This window comes from Astatotilapia calliptera, chromosome 7, assembly GCF_900246225.1.
Source record: "Astatotilapia calliptera chromosome 7, fAstCal1.2, whole genome shotgun sequence".
Classification (NCBI taxonomy): domain Eukaryota; kingdom Metazoa; phylum Chordata; class Actinopteri; order Cichliformes; family Cichlidae; genus Astatotilapia; species Astatotilapia calliptera.
In genome coordinates this window covers 56,479,265-56,502,861 of record NC_039308.1, presented here as the reverse complement: position 1 = coordinate 56,502,861, position 23,597 = coordinate 56,479,265, and the positions used below count along the sequence as shown (strand labels likewise).

General features: G+C 42.1%; 2 protein-coding genes across 2 annotated transcripts; one reads left to right on the top strand and one right to left on the bottom strand.

The window, feature by feature from the left end:
• Positions 1-324: 324 nt before the first annotated feature.
• fam174b (family with sequence similarity 174 member B) lies at positions 325-4,725 on the top strand. The gene is made up of 3 exons (XM_026175996.1): positions 325-969; positions 1,825-1,956; positions 2,703-4,725. Exons 1-3 carry the CDS (start codon positions 692-694, stop codon positions 2,704-2,706), a joined length of 414 nt encoding a protein of 137 aa, XP_026031781.1. The 5' UTR covers positions 325-691; the 3' UTR covers positions 2,707-4,725.
• On the bottom strand, positions 4,668-20,697 carry st8sia2 (ST8 alpha-N-acetyl-neuraminide alpha-2,8-sialyltransferase 2). Its single transcript, XM_026175995.1, has 6 exons — positions 20,371-20,697; positions 18,888-18,944; positions 16,399-16,539; positions 16,047-16,304; positions 11,717-12,010; positions 4,668-7,967 (listed from the first exon to the last, which is right to left on the bottom strand). The coding sequence occupies exons 1-6, from the start codon at positions 20,466-20,468 to the stop codon at positions 7,655-7,657; spliced, it is 1,161 nt and encodes a 386-aa protein (XP_026031780.1). The 5' UTR covers positions 20,469-20,697; the 3' UTR covers positions 4,668-7,654.
• Positions 20,698-23,597: the final 2,900 nt, after the last annotated feature.

The window sequence follows — 23,597 nt, the reverse complement described above, 5'->3', positions numbered from 1 at the left end:
TCAGTAGCCAGTATCTTGAACTGTGAAGTAGATGGGCCACAGCAACATAAAACTACACCAGGCGTTGTTTCTGTCAGCTAAGGAAAGTCTCGTCCACACTTCTAATAACTTCTAATGATTCAAAATATGAGCCGTGTTGAAAGGAAATCCATGAAATTGGACCTGCACATTTCTTTGATATGTCTCTTGTATTTTATGAGCTTTTTTTTTTATTTGTTTTTTATTAAGGTAAGCTACTAACAGGTCAAACTAAAGTTGCCAGCATAATTTTCCCCCAATCGCACGAAGTTGTTGAAATTACACGATTAGCTTGAACGCAGCACAAGCCCACATAATGCTCTTCTTCAGCACCGGGAACAGCGGGTCAGCCTGCAGAGCTCTTCCGGAGGCGGATAATCCCCTTCTCTGCGCGAAGTCCTCGTACAGTCAGGAAGGGATCGCTGTAGCTCCCCTCGAGAGGAACACGTTTTGGGATCAAATGCAAGTTACGACGGGGGAAGCGCAGCTTTGAGGACAGCTTGGACGTGTAGAGAAATGTCTGCGCATCTCTCCCTCTGGCTTTATTGTGTAAACAACCAAATCTGACACCGATAAGCGGATTCTCTATAATGTGACAGCTGCTGTCGCCGCTCATCTATTTCGGGAGAAACTACGGGCAGTATCCCGCTTGCGTTTTTATTATTTCAGGACAATGGTGGCTCATAACCTGGCCTTAACCTTTATTGCCGCGGCTCTTTGGGGGGTCAGCGGCGAACTATTGCTCACTCCTTCATCTGCGACGCACTTAAATTCAACATCATCATCATCCGTCATCAGTCAAGATTCACTGACTAACAATGCCACGGATGCTGCCGTGGGATCCCGGATTTCATCTCTAATGACGTATCTTCCGACCCTGAAAAACATTGTTATTTTCATCTGCGTGTTAACAGCTGCTCTCATCACGTGCCTGGTCATCAAAGTGGTCAGGTAGGCAGGTTGGCGCAGAAAAAACAAAGCAATCGTTGCAACGGTTGTGAAGCTGTAAAAGTCATGCAGACATTATGAGAGCAGGATTGTTTATACATTTGCGTGTGGTTGATTTGTCCCCGTGTGATGTGATGGAGAAGGGTCTGGGCCTGTTGATTCTCATCTTACGGGGATTTCTAGGCACTGATAAGTTTAGCGTCATACTGCCTTATGTAGTCGTTTTATGTGCCCGTAAGCCTTGAATCTAGTGAAGTGGGCTACATTGTTACTCTGTTTACATTTCTCTGATTGCACAGTTTATTTTCGGGCTCATCCAGGTCAGATCTAATTCTGCTAGTTGCTATTTTCCTTTGCAGTCAAACTGTTGATCATATTTCTAATTAATCAGTGAGGTTTTTTTTAGTCCCTAGCATTTAAGAAGTTGATGTAAATAAAAACAGTGTAAGATCCAGGTCAGATCTAATTCTGCTAGTTGCTATTTTCCTTTGCAGTCAAACTGTTGATCATATTTCTAATTAATCAGTGAGGTTTTTTTTAGTCCCTAGCATTTAAGAAGTTGATGTAAATAAAAACAGTGTAAGATCCAGGTCAGATCTAATTCTGCTAGTTGCTATTTTCCTTTGCAGTCAAACTGGAACTTCTTCTTTGGGAGGTTGGCGCTTACTTAAGCAACTGATTATCACCATATTGAAATAATATTTGCCCCACTTTTTGGGCCAGTCTGAGCACTTTAACACACTTCATATGGCAGAACTAAAGGAAGATTACAACTTCAGGTTGTAGGCTTTGTGGTCCAAAAGGCAAAGTTTTAATTCTCTTGCTCACCTCATGTGTGACGGTTGTCTTTTCTCGCAGATCTGGCAGAAGAATCAGGAAGACTCGGAAGTATGATATTATCACTACACCTGCAGAGCGCGTCGAGATGGCGCCTCTCAATGAAGAAAACGATGAAGAGGATGACTCAACCCTTTTCGATGTCAAATACAGGTTGGTTTGTTTTGTTTTTATTTCTTTTGGATCACTTAAGCAATGACAAGTTCATCATGTTACATTCATCATATTCCAAGCAGAACCAGAGGAAAAACTCCTTTTCTTCAATTTCTACTGGTCACATAAGCAGAGAAGAAAGAAAACACGAGAGCCTCATGTACTGAGAATGTTCTACGTGTATCAGAGAAGAGAAAATGTAGATGTGGATGAGATGCTGACCATGAGAAGCCATGAGTACTAAAAATGATGGCCTTGAAGACAGATCATAAGTTTCTTTGTACAGGTTCTTACACAGCAAATGTAAGGTTAATGTAGATTTTAAAACACTGATACGTTTTCCTCAGGCGCCTTAATCTTTACTATTACAGTCATAAAATGCTGAAACCCTGATTTGCTTATGCAAGATTGCACTTTGGTTTTGACTGTGAAATTTTGCACAACGGCAAATTTACCAGCCGTCCCGGAAGTTTTTTTTTTTTTTTTTAAGTACAAAGCTTGATTAAAAACTGTGTGTCTGACCAGCTTTGGTCATCCTAAAGAAACACACTACTTTAATTCTAATGCACTGTTGACTTTAGGTCTCACCCTTCCGTGCTTTCCATTGTTCACACAGTCACTTCCTCAAAGGGACGCCTTGTTTAATTGACATTCCTGACTTCCAAGTCAGACAGGACTCTTGACGGGCAAACACACTTCCTCCTCACTGTGTGCTCGTTAAGTAACTCTAAGTTTCTGCTTTGCAGGTGAATACCGGCGTGGACGTCAGCGTGTTTGAGCTGATGACTCCCACTTGGCCCGGGACAAGTACAAGTGATTTCCTGTATTTTTTGGGGTGTGTGTGTGTGTGTGTGTGTGTGTGTGCGCGCGCATTTCCAAGTCTTACCATATCAGCAACTTAATGCTGTCAGTGCATGGCTTGTATCTGTGGTTAAATGGTGTTTTGACATTACTGTTCGCTGCTTTCCTAAAGCTTCTATCACGTGAGCCAAATAATCTCCCAGGTTATTTCTAATGTTAGAGATAAGGAGGCTCCAAAAGTCTTTCAGCGAATGTCTGCTTTGAAGCCATGTCCGTAATCCAGGGTTAATCACACTTTAAATAACTAAATAAATACATGGTGGTCACTACAGATCATCGCCTAATGCGTAAAGTAGTCATTTACCAAGAGTACTTTCTTCAACTGTAAAATTTAATTGATATTTTTTTAACCAAAACCAAATATTACCTATATGTACTAACCACTTTGTTGTGCGTATATACTGTTAAAGGCTTTCCGGTCAGGAGTGAGCATACGCTACATATATATATATATATATTTTACCGTGTATTCTTTCAGACATTCCTGTTTCGCTGCTATCACAGCTGACGTTGACCTTTAAGGTTATCAGATTTGACTCGAAGCGCAAAGACTTTGTGTCATATTTATGGAGTATATACCAGTTTGCTATGAATGTGAATCTGCTGTTATCGAGTGCGCTGAAACACGCTTAATCCTTAAAAAAGGAACCGCTGAGCAGGATCGGCGCTGCCTGTGGAGACTGCGGTCATGCCGCCACAGTGATTAACATGCGCCCAGTATCTTACTTTCAAGGCCAAGTTAAAGTTTGACTTTTCAGGGTCAAAGTCCAGTTGCTCGCTTTAAAAATATCCCCAAATTTGATATTCTTTATACGAGCTAGCAAATTAAAGTCCCTCACTGTAATATTCACTAATGGCTAACTGACTTCTTCTCATAAAAGAAGAAATTTTCCTGGGCTATGATTGTATTAAAGGCCACTTTTGACATTTGGGGAAGTGATTGTTACTTTTTATAAATACTAAACCACTATATTAAAAACTCATATTAAAAAAAATTAAATTACGATTATCTATCTAAAGTTTTATTCACAGTGAATGAAAGGAAAAGCAGAGGAGATCACAAGACCCTCACGTCTCCGTCTGCCCAATAACGATAATTACATTGTTTGAGGAGCGAGGCAGAACAGACACAGATGAGCTTTTCTGCAGCACACGGTCGCGCGGTTGCCGTCTGTGACCTTCTCTTTTAATCCAAACTGTTATCTGATAGTGCACTGTGGCCTGCAGGTGCAGCTGTTTCCAAATGACCTCCATCCTCGGTTTAATAAGAAAATAAAAAGACTGCCGTGACCAAACTTGCACAATCAATTTATCGTTTTCTTTCTCTCCCCACGCCTGTCTGAAATAAAGTGTTTTTGGAATTTTGGGTAAAGCTGGATGTGTTTATTGTCTTGACAGAATCATTCATTGAATCATATGTGAATCAAACTTGTAAACATACTGAATTTTTTGAAATATGATGTTCTGTAATATTCCTCAAGCTGGCTGCTGTTATTTACTGTTTTCCACTTTTTCTCTTCTGTCCCGTGTCTTTAACTGTTTGTGCAGAAAGCTGCAGATCAATGTGTTTGTGCCTGCTCAGACAAAGATGCCAACCTTTGTCAAAGTTTTTTTTTTCTTTTTCTTGGCTGGAGTTGTGTGAAATGATGGAAAAACTTCACCGAATCATCTGCTGCACATGGTCGCTCGTAAAGAGAAATTAAAGCTGTAGCGGTGAAACTAATTTCCATGATTCCGCATTTTACCCAAAAACAAAAAAGAAAAAAAAATTACAAGTGGAACTGTTTTAAAAGTTTATAGTAAACAAGCCCCTGCTTGGTTTCTGACACAGATGTGCGTGTAGCCCTGTCTGTTTCCTCAGTTTCCATTTATTTGAAAAGCCACTGAAATAAACCCGCTTCCTTTGAAGTGTCAAGGAAAAATTTTGTGTATTTTTTTGCCACAGAAAAGTACATTCACGTTGTCATAAATGCACACGTTAAGCATCAGTGAGTCACACTGAGGATCATAAAAACGAACAAAAAGACTGGAATATGCTCAAACTGTATCCATTAACACAAGACAAACGTGCAAAAGCGAGTATTAGTTTGCTGTAATTTGCACATTAAACAGATGTTAACAGGGTACGTGGGGGGGGGGGGGGGGAGCAAGATAAAAACTGTACAATCTTCAGAGCAGGGAACATGTGTGAGAAAGTTTTTCTCATCTGTGGCAAACTCCACATTCTGGGTTAATTAACTTAATAGCGTTGGTCACAAACCGTTTCTATTTTTTGCCAAAGTCAGACAAGCTCACACAAATAAACCTTTCATTGCTTCAGACTGCTGACGTCTCTAGTACAACTTTCATGTCTATTCTTAACTTAATTGGCGGCGTAATAAGGTCGACATGCAAGTCAACAGGCGCATCCTGTCAAAACAACACTTTTTGTGGACAAATCACATGGCTGAGAGCGCATGAGAGGCTATTTGTTTAGCTATGGAGCTCTTGGAATATTTCAAATGCTTCCTTTAATTTTCTATAACAGAGGCATATTGTTACAGAAAAATACCCAGAGCTTCTTGGCCAAAATCTCAACATCGAGATAACTCCAAAAAAAAAAAAAAAGCCCAAAACAAAACCCCTTTTGATGAGGTGGATCCTCGAAGTACAAAAATACAATTTAATCTTGTGTTAAGATGTTCCCGTTTGAAAAGCCAGTCTACTACTGGCCTTAAAATGTACATAAAAAGGAGTTTCTATCCTGACCAGAGGCCTACGACGAGACGTTTTTTGCATACTCTGTTTTTATTTTAAACTGATAACTAGGTTAAAGAACTCACAGCCAAATAAAACCTTTTATAGTGTCTGGGCATGGGGATGGTCCACTTAGGGACTGGTGGAATTGATTTATTATAGGCACAATACTATGTATCAAACTATTATATTGGTTTAATACTAATTCCAAACATGCTCTACAAGAAAAATGAACACATCACTCTACCTCCATATTTCTTAAAGTGTGACCTGTGAGCCCGTAGCAGCTCTTGGTAACATGTTACGAGGTCTTTCAGGGCAACAAAGAAAGAAATGCACTAGTTTATATTTAACTAATCCACACATCAAACTATTCTTTACACTCACTGGCCACTTCATTAGGTTACCTTGCTAGTAAGCTGCCTTAATGCTTTATGGGATATGTGCTGGAAACATTCCACGACCACCCGTTGTGGTCTCCTGTCGCTGTGCCCCGTCTGCTTCACGGTGCAACGTGTTGTGTGTTCAGAGAAGCTCTTCTGCATACCTGGGTTGTAACAATAATTTGAGTCAGCTTAAAGCAGTCTAGCCATGCTCCTCTGACCTCTGACACCAACAAGGCATTTCCACCCAAAGAACTGCTGCTCACGATCCAGTGAGCTCCTCTCTTTATCAGGCCATTCTCTGTGAACCCTACAGATGGTTGTGTGGGAAAATCTGAGCAGATCAGCAGATTGTGAAATACTCAGACCAGCCTGTCTGACACATTCAGAGTCACTTAAATCCCCTTTCTTCCCTATTTTGATGCTCAGTTCAAACCTAAGCAGGTCATCTTGACCACATTTGCCAACATTCCCAAATGCACTGCTGCCTCATGATTGGTTGATGAGATATTTGCATTAACAACCAGTTGAACAGCTGTGCCTAACAAAGTGGCCAGTGAGTGTAGCAGCACATATCTGTGTTACAGCCATTATAGCAGACTAAACCTTTCTACCACTGACATATATAGCTGGTGTCAAGAAATGCAACACTGAACATATTAAGTGTCGCGAAAAGTCAATTAAAAACACAAATAACAGACACGTCACACACATTTCCAGTGTTTGTGATGTGTGCAGACCTCCTCTCCCTACATTGGTCATAAAAACCTTGAGAACCCTTGCTCCACATGAATAAAGGCATACAGATGTCCAGCTCGGGGTCCTCTCAGTGATATTTCACTGAAATAGTTGCTGATTGCGACTTAATGTTAATTTAAAAGCACATTATGGAGCTTGCTTGTTCCCAGGTTTGTAAGGAAGCCAACGAATACATTCATCTCAAAAAGTAAACCTCTTCTTAGTACAAACATCCAGCTACCGTCTCACCCTCCGGTGAGGAAACAGGGCTGGTGCTGTTTGAGGAAAGTTTACAAAGTGGGTTTACCGTTGGCAAAGTCTGAGTAAACATTCGTATGTGAACAGCTGGTGCACTCCTCCATTATGCTCACGCCTTCCTTTCTTGATTTGGTTCTCAAGGTAACCTAACTTTATTAGACGGTGGCTCTGGTTTATTGGAGGTTTGAGTTTTTGCTTGTTATTAACCTTCTAACATTAAAGTAAGGTTATGTCATAGAAAGCGTTTAAGAGATTCCATTTCAAAGTGTTTTAAAAAGAAATGTTGGTCCCCTTTTTTCCTCTATCATCATTCTTCCTGATTATTAAGTGCTTCCATCTTGTGGCTCAACAAGCGAACCAGTAATTTAACAGCTCACAAAACACCCCTAAATTGAGTCTTGTCATCGCAAAGTTGGAATATGAATTTCAGAGCCAGCCTTATTAACTTTTAACACTTGTGGGATGTCAGCTACTTTTAATTTAGAATATAAAAATGAAATTATATTCATTAATTTATTTAATCAACACACATACAGACACGCAAAAAAAGATGTGCTTGTGGAGAGACCTCAGGCCTGAGGGTGGAGTTGGTCACTCTTTGAGCTTGAAATAGAAAAATTGTTCATTCCAGCTGTTGAAAATAAGTTAATTCAAGTCTCATAAAAGTGCTAGCAACGAGAAAAACTGCTCGTATTCAAGTCTGCTTGCCGCAGAACCTTCTGCTATTTGCTCTGGAGATCTTTCTGTGGTCTCTGCTGGATGCCACAAACCCCAGTGTGGAGCCGTAGCGCCCCCTGTCTGTGCAACGTGCTCAGGGTCCTGAACTCCAAAGGCATGGTGTGAGGACTCGAGCTGGAGGTGTACTCATATTTGAGGGTGTCGTAGTAGTGGTATTTAACCGGTTTGCCTTGCGGGTCGAGCGAAAAGGGCCAAAAGCCGTAAAGGTGGATCTCCTCGCAGAAGCGAGTGGCCATTGTGTACATGAGGAGGCCGGTGGTCGGACGTTTGATGTGGACGTTGTTCGTCAGCCAGTACCTGCAGATGCAGACAGAGACAGAGCTGTAAGATAAGACAAAACAGGAGACACTCGGACAGAACCAGAACAAAAGGATGAGCAATGAAGGTGTCCATAACTCTTTTCTGGGTACACAGTGAGCTCTGCATTCACTGGGAAGAACCACTTTTCTCCTTCAGTAAGAGGAGGAGTTGAATCCTGCGCGACACAAGCAAAAATAGAGAGTTTGACCGACACCTTTCTGATGTAAACAACAACACACTGGCCTCACAACTGTCTCGCATATTCCTAAAGTCTTCTGTAGGTCAGTTGGTTTAATAATTTCAGTCTTTCAAACGTGATGACTGGCTGCTTTCTTCCCTCTCTCTCTTTTACCTTTGAGTTTTCCACTGGTGATTGGTTGAAGCTGTAGGAAATGGGATTTTTAATTTTGTGAAAGAAAATGACTTCTATCTGTCGAGAGTTGGATTTTTTCACTGCAGTTGCAGAACTGCAGTAACTCCTGGCTGCTGAATTTGACATGAAATCAAAAATATTTAGGTGGACGATTTTTTTTTGTTTTACTTTTTTGCAGAGTGTTGCTGAGCAGCACAGACTGTACGTTCTTTTCACTGCGTGAGCCTTTTTAACAAAAGCTGCAGACGCCACAGCTGCTCTGCACGACTATTTTCTCTACCTGAGGTGACTAGCAGCTCCTGTGACAGTGACGTGCCACACGCTCCCCTTGGGAGCAGCTTCGGGGACAGATGGTCACACGTTCGCTTGCATCAGCTTCATTTTCCTTTCCAGTCACTGGCCCATTTGCCCAGCCTTGAGGCCACAACAGCCTCTCCTCTAACACCCTCTATAGTTAATGTGGAAGCTCGTGTTGAGATGCAGCAGCAGTAACCTCCCACTCTAATCAGCTCATGAGCCGTGCAGGACAAACAGTGGGCAGGAGAACAGGGTTTAATTATCAGTGGCATCATCCGAGGTGAGATTTGAGATTTGGTTGCGGTGAATATGAGCACATAAGATTTATTCTCTACTGCAAACTAGCACGATTTAAAGTTCAGCTTTTCCAAGGAAAGGTCAGGGGAGCATTTATCAGGCACGACTATCGATTTAGGGCAAAGACTGTTTCTTACGGTCTGTAAACAAGAAAAATCATGGCTGGTTGTACCTCTTTGCAATACCGAGAGTGAGTTGGAGCATAGAAAATCGCATAATTTGGTCACCGACCAGCGGTGGTTGTTAGGCTTTTAACGAGGCAGGAAAGAACCAGGGCAGAGTGTGCTAATGATAACAGAGGCGAGGACACACAAACAATAGCAGAGAGGGATTTTTATAAATGTCCAAATGCACTTTAGGACATTTGACATCAGTGTAAAGAGGACTTCTTAAAAAAAATCACTGACAAGCTGTTAAATAAAAAAAAGATAACAGTAATGATAATAAATGGAATTTATAACATGATTAACCAAATGCACTAAACACAACACATTAAACCACAGCGCAGCAGCTTTTCCTATTATCTGAGCTATGCAGGAGCTCCGGAAAAAGCAGCAGAAGGAACAAATCAACAACATTTGCAAATAATTAGGCAAACTGATCTTTTCACAAGCTCGTATAAATCAGGCTAAAGAGCTGACGGGAACATGTGATCACCGAGATTTTGACTTCGCCTCATCAGTGAAGCCTCAGCGTGACGCTGAATTGTGAAATGTGTGTGTTTGCTTTCTTGCAGAGAATCAAGTCGAAAGATTGACTTTATGAACACCATGAGGTCAGTCCACACAGCTTTTTAATGCAGCATCTCTGCTGGTTGCCTGGCAATGTCACGGTGTCGGGTGCAGGACTCGCTGCTCCCTGCTTTTTTTTTAACCAAGATAGAGTCAAATGGTGGGAGCGCTGTGACTCAATGGAAATGTCATATTATATTTTGGTCCAGCACCACCTCTGACCCCGTGACTTTTCTTTTGATTTCACCATGAGGATGATATTGTGGTTTCATTTTGGAGTGATGATGCAGGTTAACCTCTCCCAGCTGTAACTGGGCAGGACCATCTAATCAAACCACACAGAGCTCCTGTGGATGATTACGAAATGCTGGGTGACTCTCACACTTTTTAGCCACGGTATCTTTGCTGTGAAGTACAGCAGCTGCTTAAAGACTGGTCCATGTTGATTACCATGCGTGCTAAGCACTATGGAAAAGCCTTTCCCAAGCATGGTGGGCAGACACAGCACTCAATTTCTAGAGAATTTTTAACTTCCCTCTGTGCTCAAGCAGCTTTAGTGGAAAGTGTGCACAAGGAGATGGACTTAAACACCGTGCGTGTCCTTGTGGACTTGTACTGAATCCTCTCATGCACCCTGCCCTCAAAGCAAGCATTGAGCATTGTGCGGGTGCAGCACTGTTGGACAGAACTAAGCAGCATATGCAAACATTCAACTTGAGCCAAAGAGACCAGGCTAGTACTTTTCCTTTCCTTTCCTCAAGATATTCACACTAAGCTAAATGCTTCTTACCTCACATGACATCAGACAAGACTAGACCTGAAGCAACATCTGCCCATGTGAAAGAAGTACATTTCCCAAATTGACCCCATCACATTGTATCCAGGGTTAAATTGGTATTTTATATATAAAGTGGGCCTATTTTATATTTTCCTTATTTTTTTGTCACAGTGCTCATTTCGGGAAAAAGAAACCCATTTCTTTTCCTCCCTTTTTTCCCCGAGTTTCCACAATTTACAAGTGTCCCATAAATGTGTCACAAGCAGGCGATCCTAAAGCTGCAGACTTGAAAAGAGGACAGCTATAAAAGGAGACAGCAACCGAACAAATGAGTGCGATGGTGCCCGTTTAAAACAGCCCTGTGCAGAACAGACAGACCGTTTCAGGAAAGCAAACACATACAATGAGATAAAAGTGTAAACAAAGAAATGTCGTTCATACTTGTTCAGCTGTCTTCGTGCGATTTTTTTTTAATTACATTTTTTAAAAGTTGGCACTTTTCTGTCATGCTTTCAAATTTCAAGGCCCTTTTTGAGGGTTAAGACTAAGCTTAGGGTTAAAATTAGAATTAGGTTCAGGTTAGTGTTTGGCAGTTAGCTGTGATCCTAAACTTAGGGCTGAGAGGCAAAAGTGAAGCACAGAACGATAGCGGCACAGCACAGCTGTCACTCTTTTAGTCAAAATCTTGTGAGCCGTTCATTCAAATGACATCAAACTGGGCACTGCACTCAGCCAGGGGCCCCACTAATACCCCTGCAAAATTTGAAGTGGATTGAAAGAACAGTTGGAGAACAGATGGACGGACAGACCGAGAGTCCTCAAATTATTAGAAAGAAGTTATTGTCCAAAATAATACTCAATTTGGCTTTCCCAAAGACAAAAGCACTGACAGTTTAAGCAGTAAGTTGGCTTAAATGGAGTTAGCTAAAATGACTTGTTACAAATAGAAGATCAACTAAAGGCTGCACAGTGGGGAGGGACGTTTAACCAAAATAAGTCATTCTTGGAACTGTGAGTCATGCAAAGCTACTCAGTCAGAGACCCAGAATAAAACTATAGGGCTGAAAAATGAGCATAACAGTTTCCCTTTTAGGTAAATTTGATAGGTGGGCCCTTGAGTGGAGAAAGGCAGAGTAGCTTTATCTCACCGACTGCCCCCGGTGATCAGCTGTGCTTAAAAATAGCCACCTGGGCTGCAGATTGGCTTCGTCAGCCCCTTTGAGTGTGCTGCTCACAGGTGTTCTTATAAGTCTGTGCTTGAGCATCTTACCCTCTGACGGCATGGAGAAGGCGCAGCGATGGAAAGGCGGTGCGTATGTCTACGGTGTGCAGCAGGATGAGACGCAGTGCCCACTCCACGCGCTCCTCTCCGCCCTTGGCCATGAAGGCTGGGATCCACAACACGCTGCCGCTGAGGCTTCGAAGACGCCGTAAGAAGCGTTCCTTCCACTCATTGGTGACCAGGTCCTGGAAGGCTCGCTGCACTACTGACGGGTTCATGGTCACCAAGTTGGTCCGCCATCCCACGTCCTGAAAGTATTCCTCCACCGGTGCCAGGTTACACCTTAAAGCAAAGAGCGTTCAGTTTTAACATGGGGAAATACTCTATTAAACACCTAGGATTTACACAAATGAATCAAATATATGGTTCGCTAATGATGTGTAAGGCTTTTACAAGTATACAAAAGTAAAGAAAGTCAAAACTTTCCACCTTTATGTTACAGTTAAAGCTCTGATATCCTCTATGAAGGCAACTTTTAAGTAACTTTCACCTCCCTATGTGGTTCTGATTAATGAAACACAGGTGGATAACTGACGGGTTGCATTAAGCAAATGGTGGAAGCTGTTCGATCATCTCATCGTGAAACCTTGACGAGAAGCTTTTGTTTATTCGTTTATTTTTTCCACGTAATTTAGCAACCATCTGTTTCCCCCACCACCACCCAAAGTCTGAAGAGTGAAACAGAGCAGAAGTAAAGGTGAAATTCAGCAGGAAAGCAGGGTGGCATTTTCTTCATTGATGTTAGTCTCCGCCTGAAAGTAAATGTCAGAAAAACACAAAGCTGGTAATTATCCTCACAGCGAAACATCTCCATTCTGTAGGCAGGGAGGAGACATCAGGAGGCCTTGTTGTTAATACGTTTTTATTCTCTTATCTACACACTGATTACAGTGTTTGTTTAGTCTGAGCACTTCAGATCTGCGGGGTTTGTTCATATTTTCAATGATAAATTACCAGGACTTCTTTACTTTCAGTCAAACTTTCATCATCTGAAACATCAGTGTAAAAAGAATCAAAATTCAGTGCAGTGATTCTTAACTAAAGATTAATGACAAGTTTTATATAAAAGCCATAGTTTAACTAGAGCTGCCTGTCCCAGCTTTTGCTTATCTTTTTAAATTTTAATTCAGTTGTTTCACTTAGTATCCACTGTGACTTTGCTTGTTTCCATTTACAGTGGGGCAAAAAAGTATTTAGTCAGCCACCGATTGTGCAAGTTCCCCCACCTAAAATGATGACAGAGGTCAGTAATTTGCACCAGAGGTACACTTCAACTGTGAGAGACAGAATGTGGAAAAAAAATCCATGAATCCACATGGTAGGATTTGTAAAGAATTTATTCGTAAATCAGGGTGGAAAATAAGTATTTGGTCAATAACAAAAATACAACTCAATACTTTGTAACATAACCTTTGTTGGCAATAACAGAGGTCAAACGTTTACTATAGGTCTTTACCAGGTTTGCACACACAGTAGCTGGTATTTTGGCCCATTCCTCCATGCAGATCTTCTCGAGAGCAGTGATGTTTTGGGGCTGTCGCCGAGCAACACAGACTTTCAACTCCCGCCACAGATTTTCTATGGGGTTGAGGTCTGGAGACTGGCTAGGCCACTCCAGGACTTTCAAATGCTTCTTACGGAGCCACTCCTTCGTTGCCCGGGCGGTGTGTTTTGGATCATTGTCATGTTGGAAGACCCAGCCTCGTTTCATCTTCAAAGTTCTCACTGATGGAAGGAGGTTTTGGCTCAAAATCTCACGATACATGGCCCCATTCATTCTGTCCTTAACACGGATCAGTCGTCCTGTCCCCTTGGCAGAAAAACAGCCCCATAGCATGATGTTTCCACCCCCATGCTTCACAGTAGGTGTGGTGTTCTTGGGATGCAACTCAGTATTCTTCGTCCTCCAAACACGACGAGTTGAGTTGATACCAAAAAGTTCTACTTTGGCTTCATCTGACCACATGACATTCTCCCAATCCTCTGCTGTATCATCCATGTGCTCTCTGGCAAACTTCAGACGGGCCTGGACATGCACTGGCTTCAGCAGCGGAACACGTCTGGCACTGCGGGATTTGATTCCCTGCCGTTGTAGTGTGTTACTGATGGTGACCTTTGTTACTTTGGTCCCAGCTCTCTGCAGGTCATTCACCAGGTCCCCCCGTGTGGTTCTGGGATCTTTGCTCACCGTTCTCATGATCATTTTGACCCCACGGGATGAGATCTTGCGTGGGGCCCCAGATTGTGGGAGATTATCAGTGGTCTTGTACGTCTTCCATTTTCTGATGATTGCTCCCACAGTTGATTTTTTCACACCAAGCTGCTTGCCTATTGTAGATTCACTCTTCCCAGTCTGGTGCAGGTCTACAATACTTTTCCTGGTGTCCTTCGAAAGCTCTTTGGTCTTGGCCATGGCGGCGTTTGGAGTCTGACTGTTTGAGGCTGTGGACAGGTGTCTTTTATACAGATGATGAGTTCAAACAGGTGCCATTCATACAGGTAACGAGTGGGGGACAGAAAAGCGTCTTACAGAAGACGTTACAGGTCTGTGAGAGCCAGAGATTTTCCATGTTTGAGGTGACCAAATACTTATTTTCCACCCTAATTTACGAATAAATTCTTTACAAATCCTACCATGTGAATTCATGGATTTTTTTTTCACATTCTGTCTCTCACAGTTGAAGTGTACCTCTGGTGCAAATTACTGACCTCTGTCATCATTTTAAGTGGGGGAACTTGCACAATCGGTGGCTGACTAAATACTTTTTTGCCCCACTGTAGTTTCAGTCTTTATTAATTATTGTTGCATGGAGGGAATATGTCAGAGGCAAGATTTAGTAAAATCAGTACAGGTATTATAAAAACACAGAACCTCTTGAAATCACAGTCTTGTAGAAATTCAGAATCTCAATAAATAAATACATCAAAGCCTCATAAGGCAATTTTTAATTAAACAAAAATGATTTTGTTCTGTAAGCCTCGTGTTCATTTAATTGCTCCCTTTTTGTGACTGGTCAGGTGCCACCAACGCCATGCTATCTCTTTCATAATCTATGTTTTAAACCATAATTATAAAGTGAATCACATTTGCCAAATTTGCTAAAACTTCAGCAGGCTTTGGAGTTAAAACTTTAATTGCCACAGATTTGATTTTTTTTTTTTTAAATTAATTAATTCATTAATTTGAGCAAATGAACCCTGGATCTTTTATCTGTGTGGGTGTTCTCCGCTCTGGGGTGTTGTGTTTTACATCTTAATGGTTGCTGTCGCTGTCCACAGCAGCTAATGTACCCACTGCAAAGAACAGATGGTGCATGATGAGCTGAAGCAATCTATGTACCCCGAACGCTGTCAACCTACTTTGTGGGAACCGAGCGAAGGGCAGGGAACTATATTTAGCTGCAACATTATCTGCCGATCGGATATGTGAGCACAGAAGCGAATTCCTCCGCTTCTCAAAATGACACATTTCCTGTTCTGTGACTTCAGCTGACCATTACTGCCATCGCCTGGCATTATCATGATGCTGAGGGAGTCTAGAAATCATGACCTCTTCTCACCAGGGTAACACGGCAGCACAAGATACAAGACAGACAGGCATACAACAGAATCCACTCGTGAAAGGTGTGCAAGACTTTGAGCTATCGATCAACCAGCGCAGTGAGGTGCTGCTCTAATTCTAACAACACTGATTTCTGAGAGTGTGCAGGTTGGGCGGTTCTGTTCGATCATGCCTAACTCCAAAGATAATTTAAACCAGAACACTTTTCTTTTTTTTTTTTCCATCTGCCAAATATAATACAGCCTTGACAGGCTTTTTTTTCTTTACCTCTGGTGGCAGGTATGAATGGTGATACATAACCCACTCAGGGACTCGCGAGCTTGCACCCAAACACAAACAGACCTGGCCGATGGCTTCGCAAACAGCGCGCTCTGCTAAATGAGAGCAGGGCCCAGGAGAACACTGGTGTTTCTCTGAAAAGCACAACGTCTTACCGCTGAATGCAAAGGCTGTTCAAAATGTCAATTTCATGTATAATCGTTCATCTAACAGCTCTCAACTTGACAGTTGGCTCCCAAATTTAAGCCATCAGAGAGGCTTTGACAGCTTTTTCAAATGCGCAATTAAAATATTTCCAGCCGTGTGGCCACCAGCTATCGATTATCATACTAATATGAATTATACACTCAGTGCAGGAGATAAGACAAGCCTAAAACTTAATGCACCAATCTATTTCAATTATAGTCCATTTTAACTGCTGTGTTTTATGATTTATTTCAAGCAAAAGGCTTCTAAGACTTAAATCACCCATGTTACCTGATAACAAAGTCATGAGAGTCGATCTCAGGCCCACAGCTGCTGTTCAGAAGGATCCCGGAGTTGCCCACGATGGCACAGCGCCTGTAATGCTGGTTTTTCATGGGGGATACGGTTGGCAAGAGACGGTAGAGATTTTCTGAGATGTTTGTGGTACTGTGGCGATCAAAAACATAGTGGATGATATCTCCCGGTTTCAGCGTGCCCTTCAGAATCGAGATGTCTCTCTCCGGGTCGAGGAATCTCAGAATGTTTTTCCTGTGAAAAGAGAAAATATGCGCCAATTATGACCGCCCGTCTACAGCGAAGTGTAAAACCTTGTGGAGATAATTGTGGAGGGTGATAAAAATACCTGATGAGGTGGGAGAGGGTCTTATTGAAAGTCCAGCTGTTTGACGAGTGTTTGGCAGTGTTATTGTAGATTGGACGGTGACGATATGTGTCCGCGCTTGCTGTTGTCAAAGCAGTGGGGTTTACATGTACTGCAGCTTTTCTAAATGATAAGAAAAAGTTGTGTTACCAACACACAGTCCAAAAAAATTATGCCTGTTATCTCCTCCATGTATCGCTAGAATTTGCCCCATTCATTGCTAAATCTAAAGGCTGTTATGTCAAGCTTTTCCTTCTCCGAACAGACTAAAAACAGAGATGCTGTATAGAATGTAACCAAGAAAAATATGTGAATCTGAGTGTACCAAGGTAGAGTTACGGTACAAGAAAACTAGATTCAACAAATGACTCCATGCTTTGTTTATTACCGGCTTTGCTCTTTTCCAGTCCCTTGGTTCATCTTCTATGTGTGAAATTTAGTTTCACTTCCTCTTCCTTTAACCCAACTTATTTCTGATTGGTTGCCACTTGCAAACAGAAGGTTTAAACAGCAGATTGCCGATTAGGGCTATCCCCTCTTTGTGACCTAATAGAGAGCCAGTAGGAGGAAATAACATATGAAAGTGAACCTTTTTAATACACTGAAGCCTGAATTTTTCACATATGGCATTTTTAGTTATTCCCATGCCGGCTCCATTATTTGAAAATTTCGCCATTTTTAATAGGAGCATCTACCATCAGTAAGCCCAGAAAATGAGGAAAAGTAAGATAGGTCCAACTTAAGATGAAAATTTGAACTGGAACATGACATCTGATGGGGCTGCTCTATCACTGGCCATTTTGATAGGGACACCTGTTCAACTTCTCATTAATGCAAATATCTAAACAGCCAATCACATGGTATCCATTTAGGCATCCAGACAAGACACCCTGCTGAAGTTCAAACTGAACATCAGAATGAGAAAAAAATGTAATTTAAGTTATTTTGAAAAAGCGTAGTTGTTGGTGCCAGATGGGATCTGAATATTTCAGATTCTGCTGATATACTAGGATTTTCCCATGCAACCACCTTTACGGTTTATAGAGAATGGTCCAAAGAAGAGAAAAAGCATCGTTGATGTCAAAGGTCAAAGGACAATGGTCTGTTGCCTTCTTGTCTGCTTCCAGCTGACATGGAGGCAAAAGTAAATCAAATCACCACCTTTAAAAGCAAAGTACAAACAAGAGCATCTCTAAATATTAAACATGGTGAACCTTAAAATTGATGTGCTATGGCAGCAGAAGACCACACCTGTGGGACTCCTCTCAGCCAATAACAGAAAACTGAAGCTACAGTTCACATGGACTCAACAGAAGACTGGGAAAACGTTGTCTGGTGTGATGAGTCTTGATTTGCTTCGACATTTGGACGGTAGGGTCAGAATTTGGCACGAACAACACGAGAACATGGATCGATCCTGCCTTGTATCAATGGTTCAGGCAGCCAGCGGTGGCGAAATGGTGTGGGGGATTATATCTTGGCATACTCTGGACTAATATGTACCAACAATACTAATGGCTGAGTATTGTTGGTAAGCATGTGAATCCCTTTACAACCACAGTGGACCCATCTGTTGATGACTGCTTCCAGCAAGATAACGCAACACATCACAAAGCTCAAATCATCTCAAACTGTTTTTGTGAACATGTCAGTGAGTTCACTGTATACACACAGCACCCACAGTCACTCTATCCCAATCCAATACAGTACCTTTGCAGGGACAGGAGATTCGCAACACTGATGTGCACCTGACAAGTCTCCAGCTAATATGTGATGTTATCAAGTCAATATGGACCAAAATCTCTGAGGAATGTTTCCAGCATGTTGCTGAATCTGTGCTACAAAGAATTAAGTCACTCTTGAAGCAAGAGAGTGGTCCAACCCAACAGTAAAAAGGTGTACCTAATGAAGTGTCTGGTGAGCACAAATACTGCTTCAGATTCTTAAGGACTTGCGGCAGGCTATATGTAGGTACAGATAATATTACTTCTACTTAAGTATCTGATTCATTCAGCCACTGCTCCAAAAAAGGACCTCCTTGACATGAACAATAACTTAAATGCAGTAAAGTGATGTTCGGCGAAATACTGCAGTTTCCTTAAAGTTAAATCCAGCTTTGCTCACATGGCAGATGTTTGCATTGTCACATGGATACCACACAAACGCACATAGACACACATACTTTGATGGGTATTTATAGCGGCTGTGTCTCGCCTTAAAAAAAACTAATGAGACGCTCACTGTGACTGACTCACTGTGGCATCATAGCTGTAAAGGATTCAGTGACCAATAGCAAGCGAAAATTACCCAGAGAGGCCATTTAGCTACCCACTGGTGTTCTACAGCTGTGTGTGTGTGTGTGTGTGTGTGTGTGTGTGTGTGTGTGTGTGTGTGTGTGTGTGTGTGTGTGTGTGTGTGTGTGTGTGTGTGTGTGTGTGTGTTTGTGTGTCTGAGTAGATAAGATTTCAGACCTGTGTGGTTTGGGGATGAGCTGGTGCAAGTTCATCTTCTTTGAATGTCCAATATTTCTGAGTGGGAAAAAAAAGGTTTAGATTGAATTATGAATCACTTACTGCGGTGTAGATTCTTACACTGAGCTGTATCCAGCAGCAGGCGTACTGTACATCACTCTTACAAGACAGAATAAAGGTGAAAAGCACACATCAAGGCATTTTTAGAGAACTTCACTGTGGACCCATTTGCTGATGTAATGAGGGGAAATGTGACCTTAATGGGGCCCCATTATACTGAAAAGAAGATTTTCTTTTCATGGAGGAAAAGAGCGATCGCTTTACAAGGGTGTTGAATGCATCAGGCAAAATGCATTTACAGTAAATATATTGTATATGCATTCAGATTGTTAAGCTTCGAGCAATTTTGCAATCGTGACCTTGGTCACATCTAATAGACGACTTTAAATATAGGAGTGAAGAAGTGAAACACCGGAGTGCTACCGGGGCTCCTTTCATTCGTTTTACAATCCCGGTGGCTTTTAAATATATTGTTATAATCATATTAGCTTGAATTTTATGCAGGAGTGGAATTGGTTCTGGTGCTTCTCCCACGGCAAATCACAAACCAATGTGACCTCATTACAATGTGAGCCACAGCCGGGTAATTGCTTTCAAAACAAAATGTTCTTGCTCAAAGGGGAGAAATGCAAGAAGACAAAAGCTGCATAGAGACGTAGAATTTTTTTCTTTAAAAGTGAGTTTTTGTTTTTTGGTTGTTGTTTTTTTTGCCATTCAGGTAACAGGGCGTCTTTCCATCTATGTGATGATTATGAAGAGAAGCAGAGGAGGATGTAGCCCTGCTGAGGTCTGGTTGGATTTTTTTTCTTTTCTTTTTTGGAACCTGCATGTTTTTCATGCTAAATTAAGAATGGATCTTCTTGCAGGTCAAACGCGAGTGTGTGTGACTTGGAGGAATCCTGCGGCAACATTTCAAACTCTGAAAATGAAAAGAAGAAAAATATATAGAGGAGACCCTCTTTTTTTGTCGTTCTTTTGCCCCTTCACCTCTTTTGTCTCTCTTACACACACACACACGCTTCCCCCTTCTCTCTTTCTCTCCCCCCTCTCTCTTATAGTGTAAATGTATCCTATCCCGCATGCAGCCTGCTGCAAGACAAATAGCCTAATCCTTGGAGACCCAGGCAGGCGGGCTGCTGTAGGAACAGCTGCTCCTGCTGCACCCAAGTGTTACAAATGTAGAAAACAAACCGCGCACACTCCGGCACCCCAAACTCCGAACTTCATTTCAATTCAAATAAACTCGTTTATTCCACTCAGTCAGCCCCCTTTTCCCTCCCCTCACATCACACATCGCACCTCAAATCTTCTGAGAAAGCCTGAAGGAAATAACCTGCTGGGTAAGAAAACAATGGGCATCATCTCTCCCTCCCTCTCCCTCTCTCACACACACTGCGTGGATAAATCACGGCGGGATACTTACGCAGTTTCTTCCTCCACTTCTGCAATATCATCAATTATCAAAAGCACAACCAGCAGCGTTACAAAGCCGAACAACAGTGTGCGGAATACAAGCGGCATGGCTGAGAGGGGGGAGGCTGCAGCCGCCGGGGGGCCCGGGGGGAGTCCCTCCGTTTAGCGAACACTGACTTAAATGAACCTCCTTGTGTTTTCCATTTAGAAAGCGAAAATCCGCTCAGTCATCTGTGCCTTTGTTCTTTTCGCCAGAGTCGGACACTCCCCGGCGAGCTGCGGTCCTTCCTCTCTCCTCTCTCTCTTCTCAGATGTTCAGTTGTGTGTGTTTCTGTTTCCCGACGGGGCGATGCTGCTGCTGCTGCTGCTGCTGCCGCCGCTGCTGCGGTCTCCGCTCTTCCCTCTATTCCCCAGTCAAACTTTGAACGCGTGCACCTACAGAGCCTGCCATGGGAGCAGCGAGATGTGGACCACATGCAGTCTTAAAGGCGCAGGGGCCAAACTCTCCCATCTTCACTCCCCCCCACCCGCCCACTCCACATCCACCATCCACTCAGCCGGTTTGATCTCACTCTCCAGGTTGCTGCTCCAGGTGTTGCTGGCGCACGGAGTGAGGAGAGGTGAGAGACTGCAGCAGTGTGGAGCCAGCCTGCACAGGTGTATGAGGCGAGTGGTTAAAAAATTAAAAAAAAGAGAAAAAATCAGGCATGCATGAATCATCTGAGTGCAGTATTCAAGCAGGCATGTGTGGTCTGAAAACCCACGTTGTCAAAATAAAGGTCAAACATCTTTCTGTAGCCGTGTTCACCACTGTTGGAAACTACTTGTGTGCCTTTCATAGTCAGCTTTAGTCATTAGTTTGTTTAGAGCAGCAGAGAGCCCTATATCTATCTTTTTTCTTCACATTTCCACTTAAAAATGAATCCCAAATTTTGTGAGTAACAAGAGTGAAATTCACATCTTCGAAAAGGAGATGCAGCACATCTTCTCTTTACCACCAGACCGGAGTGGCATTTGAAAAAAATCTTCTATCTAATCAAAAAAAAACAACCCGTAAATAGCCTTGCAGCAGTGAGTCAGTGGACAGCGATGTCAATGAAAATGTTCACACATCCAACAAGAAAAAGAAGCCAAAACGGATCCCACATCTATCTGAAATCAAAGCTATTACCCCACAAACAGCAAAGATTACACACAAGTAAAAATAAAATACACTGCATTGTAAAAACAAAGCATAATTTGCTTTTGTCTTATAGACACGTTTTCTTTTTGTCTTATACAATATCTTATATCTAAAAGTGAAATTGATTAGAAAAAGTTCACATTACAGGGCTGCTACAAAAAAGAAGCAGAAGAGCATCTCTGAAGCAGATGTGTGGCAGAAGCCCAGATGTGTGGCAGAAGCCCACACGTCTGCTGCTGCTGCTGCTGCTGACGTTGGCACATTTTCAGTGTCTTAGTACCAACTGAGCGTTGTTTAAACACCGCAGCCTACCTGAGTGCCATGGATGACCAAAGTGTCACAAAAAGATGTCCCAAAGCTCAAATCACATCAAACTAGAACATAGCTGTGAGTTCACTGTGCTCAAATGGACTCCACAGACACCAGATCTCAATCTAACAGAGCATTTGGGATGTAGTGGAACGGGACACCAGCATCATCCATGTACATCCAACAAATCTGCAGCTACTGTGTGATGCTGTCCTGTCAATATGGACTGAAGAGCGTTTCCAGCAACTTGTTTAAGCAAATTGTGAGCGACTGGAGTAGTGTGCTTTGTGTTATCACTTATGCAGTCTTGTTTGTGCTATCAAAACACCCCTCAGAGACACTTTCCTCTGACACTCATCAGAGAAGTGTTGTTCAAAAAAAATTAGAACATTTTGATTTTGGGAAACTGTCAAAAACTGAAGTTGTCATCAGGCATTGTGAACTACTACTTTCCACACTGAGGAGCATGTTGAGACTACAATTTGATATTCAAACATAGGCGTGGATGCTTGACCAGCTAACTATATAACTCGTTAATGGGATTTCAAATCCACAAAAACAACTGGAAGGAGTTTTTTTTCCTTTCGCTTGTAGCTATAGATAAAACACTGCATTTTTACAGTGTGGAAGGGATGGTTTGGCTTTTGTGTGACTGTGTAGATACTTCATTAAAATCAGAAAAGATTTAGGATTTAGGATGAACCATTCTGTTAATCATTAGATGTGACCTGGGGTTTAGCTGGAGCTTTGGACGTCCAACCCCAGGAAACTCTGAGTTTGAAGCACTTCTTTTCCTTTATTGTGTGAATCTAACACACCGAGTTGCAACTTTTCGGGGGGGAATGCCTGCTGACTTTTACTGGAGTAAAATGCATTTTGCTTTCAAATAATCATCCTCATCTTTCGGCATTTAAATTTCTCCCTGCTTAGTCAACGCGCCTCCAGGCACGATTTAGTCTTTTGTCATCTTTTTGTGTTTGCTTGAATTTAATGCAAGAGTCAGATTGTAACAAACCGACAGCTCTATTCGACGTCAGGCCGCTTTTGTGTCATTTGTTTGAGGAATCAAGTGCAGACGTGCAGGTAAACGCGCCACCTGATCGTGCCGGGGAATTTATTTTAATTTAATCACCCCTGGAAGTCAACTCACGTTGAAAACATGTCACACAAACCTTTGTTTTGAAGTCATACTGTGCATCTCAGAACAAGACTCATTTGCTAACTAAAACCCCTGTAACATAAAGTTCTGACAGCAGTTTTCACATTTTTCTTGGTTGTCAGACAATTTCAGGAAAAATCTTCTGCTGATGTTACAATCAGGAAGAAAATATCAAAAACCTCCCCCATTCTCCTTCCTACTGGCTCCTTCATGTTTTATCAACCTGTCTGCTTGTACACGGCACCAGAAGAGAGGCTGCGCAGCCGCTGGCTGAGATCACACCATTGTGTGTGTGTGTGTTTGTGAACAGCGGGGATATTTCAGTTAACCACAAAAGATTCAGTCGTTATATGAGCACACAAATCATTCACTGGAATGAAAAAAAGGACCATTAGCTAAAGAAAAAACGTCTCTATCCCCTCCACAAACTTTTGAGCTGCGTGTGTTAATGATATACATAATAATCAGCCACAGAGTTCATTTTTCTGATAAGGCTAAACTATCGACATGTTTGTGCTTTGAATTAGGTTCTGAATACAACTCTGCCCCTTAAACAAAGCACTTTTAAAGCAACTATTATCGGCAC